The 14,196-nt window shown below is 42.9% G+C and overlaps 1 protein-coding gene and 1 pseudogene across 1 annotated transcript; both read left to right on the plus strand.

Annotated features, from left to right (window-relative positions):
* The first annotated feature begins 467 nt into the window (after nt 1–467).
* Nucleotides 468–974, plus strand: LOC125868738 (uncharacterized). The gene is made up of 2 exons (XM_049549316.1): nt 468–650; nt 747–974. Exons 1-2 carry the CDS (start codon nt 468–470, stop codon nt 972–974), a joined length of 411 nt encoding a protein of 136 aa, XP_049405273.1.
* Nucleotides 975–2,645: 1,671 nt separating this feature from the next.
* LOC125868739 (uncharacterized) overlaps nt 2,646–14,196 on the plus strand; it is a 12,762-nt pseudogene continuing 1,211 nt past the window's right edge.

Below are 14,196 nucleotides of genomic sequence, written 5' to 3' on the forward strand. Positions count from 1 at the left end.
ATGGCTATTAGAGCCAAATATTAAAGAATAAACTTGCCCCCCTCTTGTTTGAGCAACTCACTCATCATAATCCCTTCTGTCTTCTTCTTTTTTGGCAGCATATTAAAGACATCATAGTCCTTTTTTTTTTTTGGTAACAAACACATCATAATGCTTATTTACTTTGGAAACAAACACATCATAATCCTCTATTTTTCGAAATAAACTTATTATAATCCTTGAAATTGATTAAAATATGTCAACATCTTTATCCATCGTTGATTTGCTCTTTCATCCAACGGCGTACAAGTTCAATCCTCGTGATTGTCTTCTCATTGGCTGGATTATAACTCCTGTGGGCTATAAATACCAAAGCCAGATTGCTTTAGGAATTCACATACACACACAACAGTTCAATTATTCCGCTTCATTTCTCTCTTGTTTCTACATATCAAAAAGCAAAACTTTTTTTGTAGTGAAAAAGATCAATGGCCGGTAAAGGGAAAAATCTTAGTTCAAATGCTAAAAGAAGATTTCATAGCAGCAAAGCTGGCCTCCAATTTCTAGTGGCTCGTATTGCCCGATTCCTCAAAGTTGGGAAGTATGCCAAATGTGTTGGTGCCGGAGCACTGATATTCCTTGCTTTTGTGCTTGAGTACCTTGCAGCTGAGGTGAATTTCTCAAGTTCCTTCTCTCTCTTTTTTTTTATATGTCAAATTTCTAGAGTTTGTGAGTACTAAATTTCACATATGTGTGATTATTTGTAGGTGCTTGAATGGGCTGGAATTGCAGTGAGGAATGACAAAAAGACTCGGATCATTCCAAGGCACATTCAACTAGCTATTAGGTTTGATAAAGAGCTCAATCAATTTCTTAGAGATATGACCATTCCGAATGGTGGTGTTATTCAAAGAATTCACAATATTTTTCTGCCTAACAACAAGACTAATACTTCAAAGGTCGTTGTTACTATTTCTCAGGAGGAGGAGGATTAGACTGGTCATTCCATTTCTACCATCACGATGTTTGCTTTTGTTACTTTCCTTGTATTCATAGAAAATTTTATAATTCTATAGTATAAAACCTTTGATTTCCTTTTTGCAAGTTTAATAACATATGATATTTATATGGATTTGTAATGACACTTCAGGTCATTTCTGTATTTTGCCTTTGGTGTTTTGTTTAAAGCATTTCTGTAGTGACCCCAAGTCATTTATGACTTGATGGGATTGATAGTTCGGTCACCTGGTCATTCGTTTGACTTTTGTGCGAGTTTTAGAGTTTTTGGAGCTTAAGAACCTTGAATGATCATTTTCAATCAAAAGTTAAAGAAGGTGACATCAGAATCCAATTTTTACGATTCTATCAACTCCAGAAGGGTCATTTTAGGCTAGTAGCATGGTCGGCATGACTCCCGAGATTTTTAGTGTGAATCGGTGCGATTAGGCGTTTTAACTTTAAGTTTAAGCCTAAGTTTGACTTTAGTCAACATTCTGAGTAAACACGCTCGGATTAAAATTTTGTCAGCGCGGTTAGCTCCGGAATGTCGAGTCTGGTCTAGATTGACCCTAATTTTGTGTCCCAAGGTTTCTAATATTTTTTCGAGCCCTTTTGTGGTTTTTGACTTAAAATGGCATTTGAGTGTGGGACCCACTTTTTGTCAAGATGACCTCTTATGGAAATTTCGACTGCGTCATTGAGTCCGGAATATTGAATTTGGTATGGTTGTATATCTCGTTTTCGTGCACGGGGTTCCGAACGAGTTCGGAGCACCCCATCGGAGTTTTAAGTTTTGGAAAGAAATTGTAGAAAAATCTGCTATAAATGCAGAAGATATAAGCAACCCTTTCCAAACTTATAACACTCATAACTCTCTCATCTCTCAACCGAATTAGGCGATTCGAAGTGCGGGAGCTTCGAATTTTTGGTGGCTTCGCTGTAGAGTGTTCGAAAGTTGTCGAGTGCGCGTCATTCGAGGTAAATTTGGTTATAAAGCTGGCTGTTAGGCCCTTTTTCGAGCTTTTATTTTTGGCATTCTTGTTTTGGTCATACTTCACTCATCTTAGCTCGGTTTTGAGTGATTTGGAGTCTCACGTGTTGGGAATTGTTGTGGCTTTGTCGTAGAGTATTCAAAGAGTGTTGGGCACCTTTCGATTCTCATAACTTTTGAGTTTAGACCGCTGCATATTTTCTTTTAAGTTGATTAAAATGTGATTTTTCGTTGCATGTTGGGTTTTGCTGCGTTTTGAGCCCCGAATTGTGTTCCATTTTGGAACACAAGTTCGGGGTAGTGTTTTGGGTGTCTTGATGGAGTCAAATCCGAACAGTTCGGTGCGGGTCCCACGATTCCCGTTTTGACTCCAAATTTGACCCGTCTCCGTTTGTTGTGATTTTTGTGTTTAAACGACCGTACTAACGTTGTGATCCTATATTCGATAGAGTGGCAGCGTTCAAGGGTCGTTTAGGAAGGAAAAGCTCCGGCAAAGTGATTTGGAGCGCGCGCAGTCAGCCTTACGGTAGGCTACGGCTTCCTTTCTTTCAGATTGAGCTTAATTGTATAAAAGCATGTTGAATGGAGTGAATTGGGGGTGGGTACCAGTTTCCTTCTTTACTTTGATTAGATACCTTATGTTAGGATCGATTGGCCATATTTCGAGTGTAGTATCATGTTAACCGGTTTAGTAGAGTTGAATGCTTATGTGCTAAATGCTACTGTATGCTTGTATGAAATGTGTTGTATTCCTTGTTTATCCTTAACCGTAAGTATGATGTCCTTAGTCTAGGTTAGGCTAGCATTGCCTTAGACTTATGACCCATGTGGGCTGGATAGCCTTGACTTTCTACCGACATCGTTCGGATGACTTAGCTCCTTATAGGCTGGAGTAGCAGACTTGAGTCTAATAGTTTGAGCCTTAGATTAGGCGTTATCGCTGCTTGCTGCACTTCTGTATCTTCTCCCTTTAGTCCCGACGCGTTCTCGAAGGTTTGGTGCATCACTAAAGGTGTGGGATTGAGATAGTATAGGCTTGGAGCCTTTTCTGTGATTTCTTAGAGTGGACGGCGTTCCATGGTGGCTGTTGTTGGATTAGATCCTATTAGAGATACCATGACCCACGGGGTCGTTCTTTCTAGCCGGGCTGGGAGCCTATCGCTGGATTGGTAGACTCGGTGATATCGGCGATCGCCCCCCGGCCTCTCTTTCTAGCTAAGCTGGGAGTGTGGTGTCCCCGAGTCGCTCTTTCTAGCTGGGCTGGGAGCTAACTGCATGGTAGGACGACTCGAAATATCTACCTCACTCACGGGTCCGTCTTTCTACCTGGGCTGGGAGTGGATTGTTTGGTTGGGTGCCCCTTAGGGTCACTCTTTCTAGCTGGGCTAGGAGTGCACTATTGTCTTGGTGGAGTCTGATGGATTATCGTGGTTACTTTGGGCTGGGAGCTCGATTTTCTTCTTACTCATTAGACTTAGTTATTATGTGTACCTGTCGGGCTTATGGGGGTCCGTTCAGGTTTTATTTAAACTTGCGCACGAGTGTACCTTCTGGGCTTATGGGGGTTCAGTTAGGTTTAGTTTAGTTATACTTAGTTTATTTCTAGTATCCTCGTATGATTTCTTTTCATTTCCGCTTTGACCTTTCTGTGTCTAGATTCTATCATTTCTTATTGTTTTTACCCTTTCTGCTCAGTCGGCCTGTGATACCTACTGAGTACATGTTGTTTTGGTACTCATGCTACACTATACATCTACTTTGTGATGCAGGTCCCAGTACAGTTACCAGCGGTGATTAGTTTCAGCCTTCTTTTGCAGCTGTGATTCGGAGACAAGGGCGAGCACTTGGCAATTTGGGTTTGTCTTATCTCCTTCTTTTGTTTTAGCTAGTTTTGTTGCCTTTGAGACACGTTTTGTTATGGTCTACTTTTGGGACTTGGACTCTTTATTAGATAGCTCTGTTGTAGTGACTTCGAGGTTCTGGGAGGGATTTTTGTATATATTTATTTTGGTTTGCTTCCGCCTTGTTGTCCTTGTTTAGATTATTATTTTCGCTAGTTTCTACCCTTTCGTTCATTGTTTGATGTTCTGGGTTACGGGTTGGCTTACCTACTAGTAAAGCATAGTAGATGCCATTATGACTTGAGAAATCAGGTTGTGACAAGTTGGTATCAGAGCCCCAGGTTCACCGATCTCACTTGTACAGAGCTAACGTCTAGTAGAGTCCTGCGGATCGGTGCGGAGAAGTTCGTAACTTATCTTCGCGAGGTTACAGGATGTCTTCAGAAAGATTTCCTCTTTTGTTTCACTTCGTGCAGCGAGTGTCTTATTGGTTCCTTGAAATCTCACTTGTTTCACTCTTTCGCAGGATGGTTCACTCGCGAGGTGGTGCAGCTAGGGGTGATACACCCGGGCCTGCAGATAGATCCCCTGCTTGGGGTAGACGCCGACCCCGAGGTCGAGACAGGGCCGCAGCACTAGCCTAGGAGAGAGAGGAGGATCCAGAGCCAGTAACGGACCCTCAAGCACCTCATATACTAGATCAGTCGGTGGGGCCGGGGCCAACCCAGCCGCCACCCAGACCAGTTTTGACTCCAGATCTCCAGGCAGCTATTGCTCAGCTCTTGGGTGTGCTTGGGGGTATGCAGCAGCCACCCGCCCTACCTACACCAGCACTAGTACCGCAGGATCAGTCTACAGTGAGGGCACCTCAGGTCCAGGTACCACCTGAGGGAGTACAGCTCTTGACAGCGGACATACCTATGCCGCTTGAGGACAAGAAAATGCTTGGTATGTTTCTCAGGTTAACACCACAGAGGTTTTCTGGGGCTGTGGGTGAGAATGCCCACGAGTTTCTTACTACTTGTCGTGAGAGGCTTTGCACTTTGAGTCTAGTGGAATCTAGAGGGGCCGACTTCATTGCTTACCAGCTAGATAGGCTAGCAAGGCAGTGGTGGCGTACATTCATTCAAACCAGGCTAGTTAGATCTCCACCGGTATCATGGGATGAGTTTTCTAAGGCCTTCTTGGCCAAGTTTATCCCTCGTAGCGTCAGAGACCGCCTCAGGAATCAGTTCTGCAGGTTGGAGCAGGGCTCCATGTCGGTGGCAGAGTACGAGACTAGGTTCCACGAGCTCTCCCGTCATGCCGAGTTGATATTGCCTACAGGGGAGGAAAGAGTTAGGTGCTTTGTTCGTGGGTTGAGATTACAGCTTCAACTTGAGACCCAGTCCTTAGTTTCTGCGGGTCAATCTTTTTTAGACGTAGTTGACCATGCCAGTAATATAGAGCATCTTCGTTGCGAGGCCCATGGGGGCAGCGAAAAGAGGGCTAGGCATGAGGGTAGCTACAGTGACTCCCGCCCCAGGTCTAGGGATTATTATGATAGGACTGGACGACAATTTCGATAGGGTCAGTCTAGCTGGCTTACCCAGGCCTCTCTTTAGGCATCAGATGGTGGTCGTAGCGAGGCCAGTTCGAGTCAGGGCCGTGCGGTGTGTCAGTCAGGTTCTTCAGGCCATGGTGGTCATTCTTCTAGGAGTCGTCCTCGACAAGGTTGCTATAAGTGTGGTGAGATGGGTCATTGGGCCAGTGACTACCCTCAGCATAGTCGGATTGCTCACGCTCCTTAGGCAGCTCCCCCATCTTTACCAGCACCTCCAGCTAGAGGCCGTGGTCAGGGTCGGGACTGTAGAGGTGGTCATTAAGGTATACGGGGTGGTCCCCGAGGAGGCAGGTCAGGTAGTAGGTTTGATGGTCAGGGCAGAGGCAGACATACCTATTTTTATGCAGGTCCAGCGAGGGCAGAGGCTGAGGCATCAGACGATGTGATCACAGGTACGATTCTTTTATGCTAGCATCCCATCTTGGCTTTATTTGATCCTGGCTCTACTTTTTCGTATGTTTCTGTTTACTATGCCTCTTGCTTGAGTATGAGATATGAGCCTCTGGTAGCGCTGTTGCATATGTCGACCCCCGTGGGTGAGTTTTTAGTAGTGGATCAGGTATTTTGATCTTTCTTAGTTACTATCCAGGGGCGTTACACTCGGGCTGACTTTATATTGCTTGACATGGTTGATTTCGATATAATTCTGGGCATGGACTGGTTATCCCCTTATCACACTATTTTAGATTGCTTCTCTAAGACCGTTACATTAGCCATTCCTGGTATTCCTCCGGTGGTGTGGCAGGGATCTCGTGGTAGCACACCAGTTGGGGTTATCTCTTTTATTCGGGCTAGGAAGCTAATGGCTAGTGGATGTTTATCATATTTGGCCTTTGTGCATGATGTGAGTAGGGAGGTCCCTTCGGTTGAGTCAATTCCTGTTGTTCGTGACTTCTTAGATGTGTTTCCTACCGACCTACCTGGCCTACCCCAGAGCGTGATATTGATTTTTCGATTGAGCTTGAGCTGGGTACTCGACCTATTTCTATTCCGCCATATCGGATGGCTCCTGCAGAGCTTAAGGAGCTCAGTGTTCAGCTTCAGGATCTCTTTGGTAATGGATTTATCAGACCTAGTGTATCACCTTGGGGCGCTTCCGTTCTTTTTGTTAAGAAGAAGGACGGTACGATGCGCATATGCATTGACTATAGGCAGTTGAATAAGGTGACAGTGAAGAATCGATATCCTTTGCCTAGGATTGATGACCTATTTGACCAGCTACAGGGAGCTTCAGTGTTCTCTAAGATTGATTTGAGGTCCGATTACCACCAGTTGAGGATTAGGGCAGCGAACATCCCTAAGACTGCATTTAGCACCCGTTATGGCCATTATGAGTTCTTGGTGATGTCATTTGGGTTGACTAATGCCCCTGCTACCTTTATGGACTTGATGACGCGCGTGTTCAGCCCTTATCTTGATTCCTTCGTCATAGTCTTCATTGATGACATTTTGATATACTCGCGGAGTAGGGGTGATCATTAGTATTGTTTGAGAGTTGTGCTCCAGACTTTGAGAGATCAGTGGCTTTATGCCAAGTTCTCAAAGTGCCAGTTTTGGTTAGACTCTGTAGCATTCTTGGGGCACGTTGTATCCAAAGAGGGGATTATGGTAAATCCGACGAAGATTGAGACTTTTCATGATTGGGCTAGGCCTACCTCAGTTACTGAGATTCGAAGCTTCATCGGACTAGTAGGCTACTACAGACGATTTGTGGAGGGTTTCTCTACCTTGGCAGCACCTCTCCTGGTTAACCTGTGTTGATGTTCCCTTTGTTTGGACAGAGGAGTGTGAGGCGAGCTTTTTGACGCTCAAGGAGTTATTGACCACCGCTCTTATATTGACCCTTCCAGTAGAGGGCGAGGGATTCACGGTTTATTGTGACGCATCCGTTGTTGGTTTGGGTTGTGTATTGATGCAGCAGGGCCGAGTTATTGCTTATGCGTCAAGCAGCTTAAGATTCGTGAGCGCAACTGCCCCACCCATGACTTAGAGTTGGTGGCGGTAGTTTTTGCACTTAAGATTTGGAGGCACTACTTGTACGAAGTTCGATGTGAGATCTATACCGATCATAGGAGTCTTCAGTACATCATGAGCCAGAGTGACCTTAATTCGAGGTAGCGTCGTTGGATTGAACTCGTGAAGGACTACGACCTCTCTAATCTCTATCATCCGGGCAAGGTGAATGTGGTAGCGGACGGCTTAAGCCAGAAGGAGGTGAGTATGGGTAGTCTAGCCTTCTTATCTATTGAGGAGCGACCGTTGGCTTTGGACATTCAGTTCTTAGCTAATAGCATGGTTCGGTTGGATATCTCATATTCTAGATGCGTCTTGGCATATATGGTAGTTCAGTCTTCTTTGCTTGATAGGATCTGTGGTTGTCAGTTTGAGGATAAGGCCTTGGTGGCCCTTAGAGATCGAGTATTAGCGGGTGATGGTGGTCAGGCTACCTTAGATCCTGATGGAGTGTTGAGATTCGTCGGCTGCATCTGTGTTTCGAGAGTTGGGGATTTGATACAGTTGATACTTTATGAGGGTCATGAGTCTAGATACTCTATCCATCCGGGCACAACGAAAATGTATCGTGATTTGAGGCAGCATTACTAGTGGAGTGGCATGAGGAGAGATATTGCTGACTTTGTTTCCCGTTGCTTGTGCTGCCAGCTGGTAAAGGCCGAGCATTTGAGGCCTGGGGGTGAGTTTCAGAGATTACCCATTCTGAAGTGGAAGTGGGATCGCATTACTATGGATTTTGTGGCTGGCTTACCGCAGACTTCTAGAGGTGTTGATAGCATTTGGGTTATCATCTATCGATTGACCAAGTCAGCACATTTCCTTCCTGTTCAGTCTTCATTTAGCGCCGAGAGGTTGGCTCATATCTACATTCGGGAGGTGGTTCGACATCATGGGGAGCCAGTTTCTATTATATCATATCGGGGTTCTCAATTCACGTCTAGCTTTTGGAGGACCTTTCAAGATGAGTTCGGCACTCGGGTTGACCTTAGCACAGCTTTTCACCTGCAGCAGATGGTCAGTCGGAGCATACTATTCAGGTCCTTGAGGACATGTTGCGGGCTTGTGTTTTGGAGTTTGTTGGTCATTGGGACCAGTTCTTGCCTTTGGCGGAGTTTGTGTATAACAACAGCTACCATTCTAGCATTCAGATAGCCCCGTTTGAGGCCTTGTATGGTAGGCGTTGTCGCTCTTCGTTGGGCTGGTTTGAGTCTACAGAGCCTAGGCCACAGGGTACAGATTTGATTCAGGAGGCTTTGGACCAGGTGAGAGTGATTCAGGATAGACTCAGGACGGCTCAAAGTAGGCACCAAAGTTATGCAGATCGGAGGCGTCGACCTTTGAGACTCTCTGTTGGAGATCAGGTATTCCTCCGTGTGTCGCCCATGAAGGGCATGATGAGGTTTGGGAGGCGGGGCAAGCTTAGCCCCAGGTACATTGGGCCTTTTGAGATACTCTGGACAGTTAGGGAGGTTGCTTATGAGTTGGCCCTACCTCCAGCATTTTCAGCCATCCACCCGGTTTCTGTGTCTCGATGTTGCGCCGGTATGTTCCTGATGAGTCCCATGTGCTCCAATATGATGCAATCGAGTTGGATGACCGGTTGACATTTGTAGACGAGCCAATTGCCATTCTAGCCAGTGATGTGAGGAGGTTGCGCTCGAGAGCCATTCATGTTGTTAAGATCCGTTGGAGGCATCGTCCAGTCGAGGAGGCTACCTGGGAGAATGAGTAGGAGATGCGAGGGCAGTTTCTCAGCTTGTTTGAGCATTCAGGTACTTCTTGACCCTTACTTTCGCGGACAAAAGTCCTTTTTAGTAGTGGATATTGTAGTAACCCTCTTTGTCATTTCTGTGTTTTGCCTTCGGTGTGTCGTTTAGAGCATTCCTGTAGCGACCCCAAGTCATTCATGACTTGCTGGGACTGACAGTTTAGTCACCTGGTCGTTCGTTTGACTTTTGTGCGAGTTTTAGTGTTTTTGAAGCTTATGAATCTTGAACAATCATTTTCGATCAAAAGTTCAAGAAGATGACATCAAAATCCAATTTTGATGATTCTATCAGCTTCGAAAGGGTCATTTTAGGCTAGTAGCATGGTCGGCATGACTCCCGAGGTTTTCAGTGTGAATCAGTGCGGTTAGGCGTTTTAACTTAAAGTTTAAGCCTAAGTTTGACTTTGGTCAACATTCGCAGTAAACATGCTCGGATTAGAATTATGTCAGTGCGGTTAGCTCCGAAATGTCGAGTTTGGTCTAGATTGACACTTCTTTTGGGTCCCGAGGTTTCCAATATTTTTATGAGCCCTTTTGTGGTTTTTGACTTAAAATGGCATTTGAGTGTGGGACCCACTTTTTGTCAAGATGACCTCTTATGGAAATTTTGACTGCGCCATTGAGTCTGAAATATCAAATTTGATATGGTTGTATATCTCGTTTGCGTGCGCGGGGTTCCGAACGAGTTCGGAGCACCTCGTCGGAGTTTTAAGTTTTGGAAAGAAATTGCAGAAACATCCGCGATAAATGCAGAAAATATAAGCAACCCTTTCCAAACTTAAAACACTCATAACTCTCTCATCTCTCAATCGAATTAGGCGATTTGAAGTGCGGGAGCTTCGTATTTTTGGTCGCTTCGCTGTAAAGTGTTTGGAATTTGTCAGGTGCACATCATTCAAGCTAAATTTGGTTATAAACCTGATTGTTAGGCCCTTTTTCGAGCTTTTGTTTATTGGCATCCTTGTTTTGGTCATATCTCACTCATTTTAGCTCGGTTTTGAGTGATTCGAAGTCTCACGTGTTGGGAATTATCGTGGCTTTGTCGTAGAGTGTTCAAGGAGTGCTGGGCACCTTTCGAATCTCATAACTTTTGAGTTTAGACTGCTGCATATTTTCTTTTAGGTTGATTAAAATGTGAGTTTTCCTTGCATGTTGGGTTTGTTACGTTTTGAGCCCCGAATTGTGTTCCTAATAGTTCGGTGCGGGGCCCACGATTCCCATTTTGACTCCAAATTTGACTCGTCTCCATTTGTTGTGATTTTGGTGTCTAAACGACCATACTAACATTGTGATCCTATATTCGATAGAGTGCCAGCGTTCAAGGGTCGTTCGAGAAGGAAAACCTCCGGCAAAGTGATTAAGAGCGCGCGCAGTCGGCCTTAAGGTAGGCTACGACTTCCTTTCTTTTAGATTGAGATTAATTGTGTAAAATCATGTCGATTAGAGTGAATTGGGGGTGGGTACCATTTTCCTACTTTACTTTGTTAGATACCTTATGTTAGGATCGATTGGCCATATTTCGGGTGTGGTATCATGTTAACCGGTTTAGTAGAGTTGCATGCTTATGTCCTAAATGCTATTTTATGCTTGTATGCTATGTGTTGTATGCCTTGTTTATCCTTAATCGTAAGCATGATGTCCTTAGTCTAGGTTAGGCTAGCATTGCCTTAAACTTATGACCCGTGTGGGCTGGAAAGCCTTGACTTTCTGCCGACGTCGTTCGGATGACTTAGCTCCTTGTAGACTGGAGTAGCAGACTTGAGTCTGATAGTTTGAGCCTTAGATTAGGCGTTATCGCTGCTTGCTGCACTTTTATATCTTCTCCCTCTACTCCCGACGCATTCTCGAAGGTTTGGTGCATCACTAAAGGTATGGGATTGAGACAGTATAGGCTTGGAGCCTTTTCTGTGATTTCTTAAAGTGGACGGCGTTCCATGGTGGCTGTTGTTGGATTGGATCCTATTAGAGATACCATCACCCCCGGGGTCGTTCTTTCTAACTAGGCTGGGAGCGTATCACTGGCTAGGTAGATTCGGTGATATCGGTGATCTCCCCCGTGCCTCTCTTTCTAGCTGGGCTGGGAGTGTGCTACTGGCTGGGTTTCCCCTGGTCGCACTTTGTAGCTGGGCTGGGAGCTGACTGCATGGTAGGACGACTCGCGATATCTACCTCACTCACGGGTCCGTCTTTCTAGCTGGGCTAGGAGTGGACTGTTTGGTTGGGTGCCCCCTAGGGTCACTCTTTCTAGCTGGGATGGGAGTGCACTATTGATTTGGTGGAGTCTGATGGATTATCTTGGTTACTTTGGGCTGGGAGCTCGGTTTTCTTCTTTCTCATTAGACTTAGTTATTTTGTGTACCTGTCGGGCTTATGGGGGTCCGTTCAGGTTTTATTTAAACTTGCGCACGAGTGTACCTTCTGGGCTTATGGGGGTCCAGTTAGGTTTAGTTTTGTTGTACTTAGTTTATTTCCGGTATGCTCGTGTGCTTTCTTTTCATTTCTGCTTTGACCTTTCTGTGTCTAGATTCTATCCTTTCTTATTATTTTTACCCTTTCTGCTCAGTCGGCCTGTGATGCCTACTGTGTACCTGTTATTTTGGTACTTATGCTACACTCTGCATCTACTTCATGATGCAGGTTCCAGTACCAGTTACCAGCGGTGATTAGTTTCTGCCTTCTTTTGCAGCTGTGATTCGGAGACGAAGGCGAGCACTTGGCATTTTTGGTTTGTCTTGTCTCCTTCTTTTGTTTTAGCTAGTCTTGTTACCTTTGAGACACGCTTTGTTATGGTCCACTTTTGGGACTTGTACTCTTTATTAAATAGCTCTGTACTAGTGACTTCCAGGTTCTTGGAGGGATTTCTGTATATATTCATTTTGGTTTGCTTCCGCCTTGTTGTCCTTGTTTAGATTATTGTTTTCGCTAGTTTCTGCCATTTCGCTCATTGCTTGATGTTCTGGGTTACGGGTTGGCTTACCTACTGGTAGGGCATAGTAGGTGTCATCATGACTCGAGAAATCGGGTCGTGACAGGCTTAGGATAAAAACTCAACATACTTGGATCTTAGTATTATCTATTGTTTAATTTGCTTCAGTTATCATATCATTTATTATTTCTATTGTTATTCATTTCCTGATCTGTATAATAGTTTTAGTTTTTTTCCTTTCAAGTGTTCTTAGCAAGCTTTATTAACTATTTCCCAAATTTGAAATAGAATTTCAACTTAATATGAAATTTCATGATAGATCTAAAGTACGGTAAATGAAAATTTTTCTTAGAATGCTTTATTAACAATTTCCCAAATTAGAAATACAATTTCAATTTATTCTAAACTTTCATGTTAAATACTTTTAGTAAGTAGATCTAGAGTAATGTAAATGAAATTTTTTCTATAAATAAAATATTAGAGATGAAATATTTGTAATCCATGATAAATAAGTTCTAAAATCTCCTTTTTTTCATATTAAATAGTAGTATTATATATTCAATAGGAACCTCACTAATTTATCTTCTAACATGGGCATCTTGATTATCTTCTCACTATATTGTTGGATGAACGATGAAAAGTAAAACACAGTAAGTTTTATATTGTTATGAAAAAAATTGCTTGATACGTGAACAAATTAAATCAAATATAGAAAATATTTGAGAAGGTACCTCAAAAATTATATTCACATATAATTAAACAAAATTATTTTCTAGTTGAATAAAAATTAAACCTTCAAATAATGCTATGCTAGTATAGAATAAAGTTTATACTTTTATCATTTTCAAATGCGGTTAATCATCGTTATACAATTTAATTTTTTTTTGATAAATTTGTGCAATCATTTCTTATTTCTAAAATTTTCTCTTAATATTCACGTTTATGCAAAAGCAGGATCTCATTAAAGAAAAATATGGTATGTTGTTTATCATCTTTAATTAAGATGTGATTGGTGTTCTTGTTGCCCATGATCTCAAGCAATGGGAATTTGCTCTTTCATCCGACGGTGTACAAGCTCAATCCTTGTGATTGTCTTCTCATTTGCTGGGTTATAACTCATGTGGGCTATAAATATCAAAATCAGATTGCTTTAGAAATTCACATACACACACAACAGTTCAGTTCTTCTGCTTCATTTGTCTCTTGTTTCTATCGATCAAAAAGCAAAACATTTTTTCTTTTTGAAGTGAAAAAGATCAATGGACGGTAAAAGGTAAAGTGTTGGTTCAAATGCTAAAATAAGGTCCCGTTCTCGTAGCAACAAAGCAGGTCTCTGATTCCCAGTGGCTCGTATCTCCCGATTTCTCAAAGTTGGGAAGTATGCCAAACGTGTTGGTGTCGGATATCCGGTACTCCTTGTTGTTGTGCTTGAGTACCTTGCAGCTGAGTTGAATTTCTCAAGTTCCTTCTCTCTCTTTTTTAATTGTCAAATTTTTAGGGTTTTTGATAACTAAATTTTACATATGTGTGATTATTTGTAGGAGCTTGAATTGGCTGAAATTGCAGCGAGGAATGACAAAAAGAGTCGGATCATTCTAAGGCACATACAGTTAGCTATTAGGTTTGATGATGCATTGTTTCTTGGATATGGGAAGATTCCAAATGGTGGTGTTATTCCAAACATTCACAACATTTTGCTTTTCCTAACAAGAAGAGTAAATCTTCAAAGGCCATTGCTATTGTTGCTCAGGAGGAGGAGGATTAGGCGGATCATTCCATCGCTAGCAACCAGATCGATGTTTGCTTTTATTAATCTCCTTGTATTCATAAAAAAAATTATATTTCTTTAGTATAAAACCTTTGATTTCCTTTCTGCATGTTTAATGATATCTAATATTTATTTGGCTTAGAATAAAAACTGAACATACTTGGATCTTAGTATTACCTATTGTTTAATCTGCTTCAGTTATCATATTTGGGGTGAAAAGATAAAATTTTAAAGTTGAAAATATATTTTAAAAACAAAATTAAAAAATTTTTTGGGCGTGGGGGGGTGCTGGTAGGGGTTGGGTGGGG

Source organism: Solanum stenotomum, chromosome 6 (assembly GCF_019186545.1).
Source record: "Solanum stenotomum isolate F172 chromosome 6, ASM1918654v1, whole genome shotgun sequence".
NCBI classification, from domain to species: Eukaryota; Viridiplantae; Streptophyta; class Magnoliopsida; order Solanales; family Solanaceae; genus Solanum; species Solanum stenotomum.

Excerpts from the sequence above, each read along its gene's own strand:
- LOC125868738 (XM_049549316.1), top strand. The coding sequence starts at position 468 with ATGGCCGGTAAAGGGAAAAATCTTAGTTCAAATGCTAAAAGAAGATTT. Across the intron at positions 651-746 it reads TTGAGTACCTTGCAGCTGAG|GTGCTTGAATGGGCTGGAAT; the intron begins GTGAATTTCTCA and ends GATTATTTGTAG.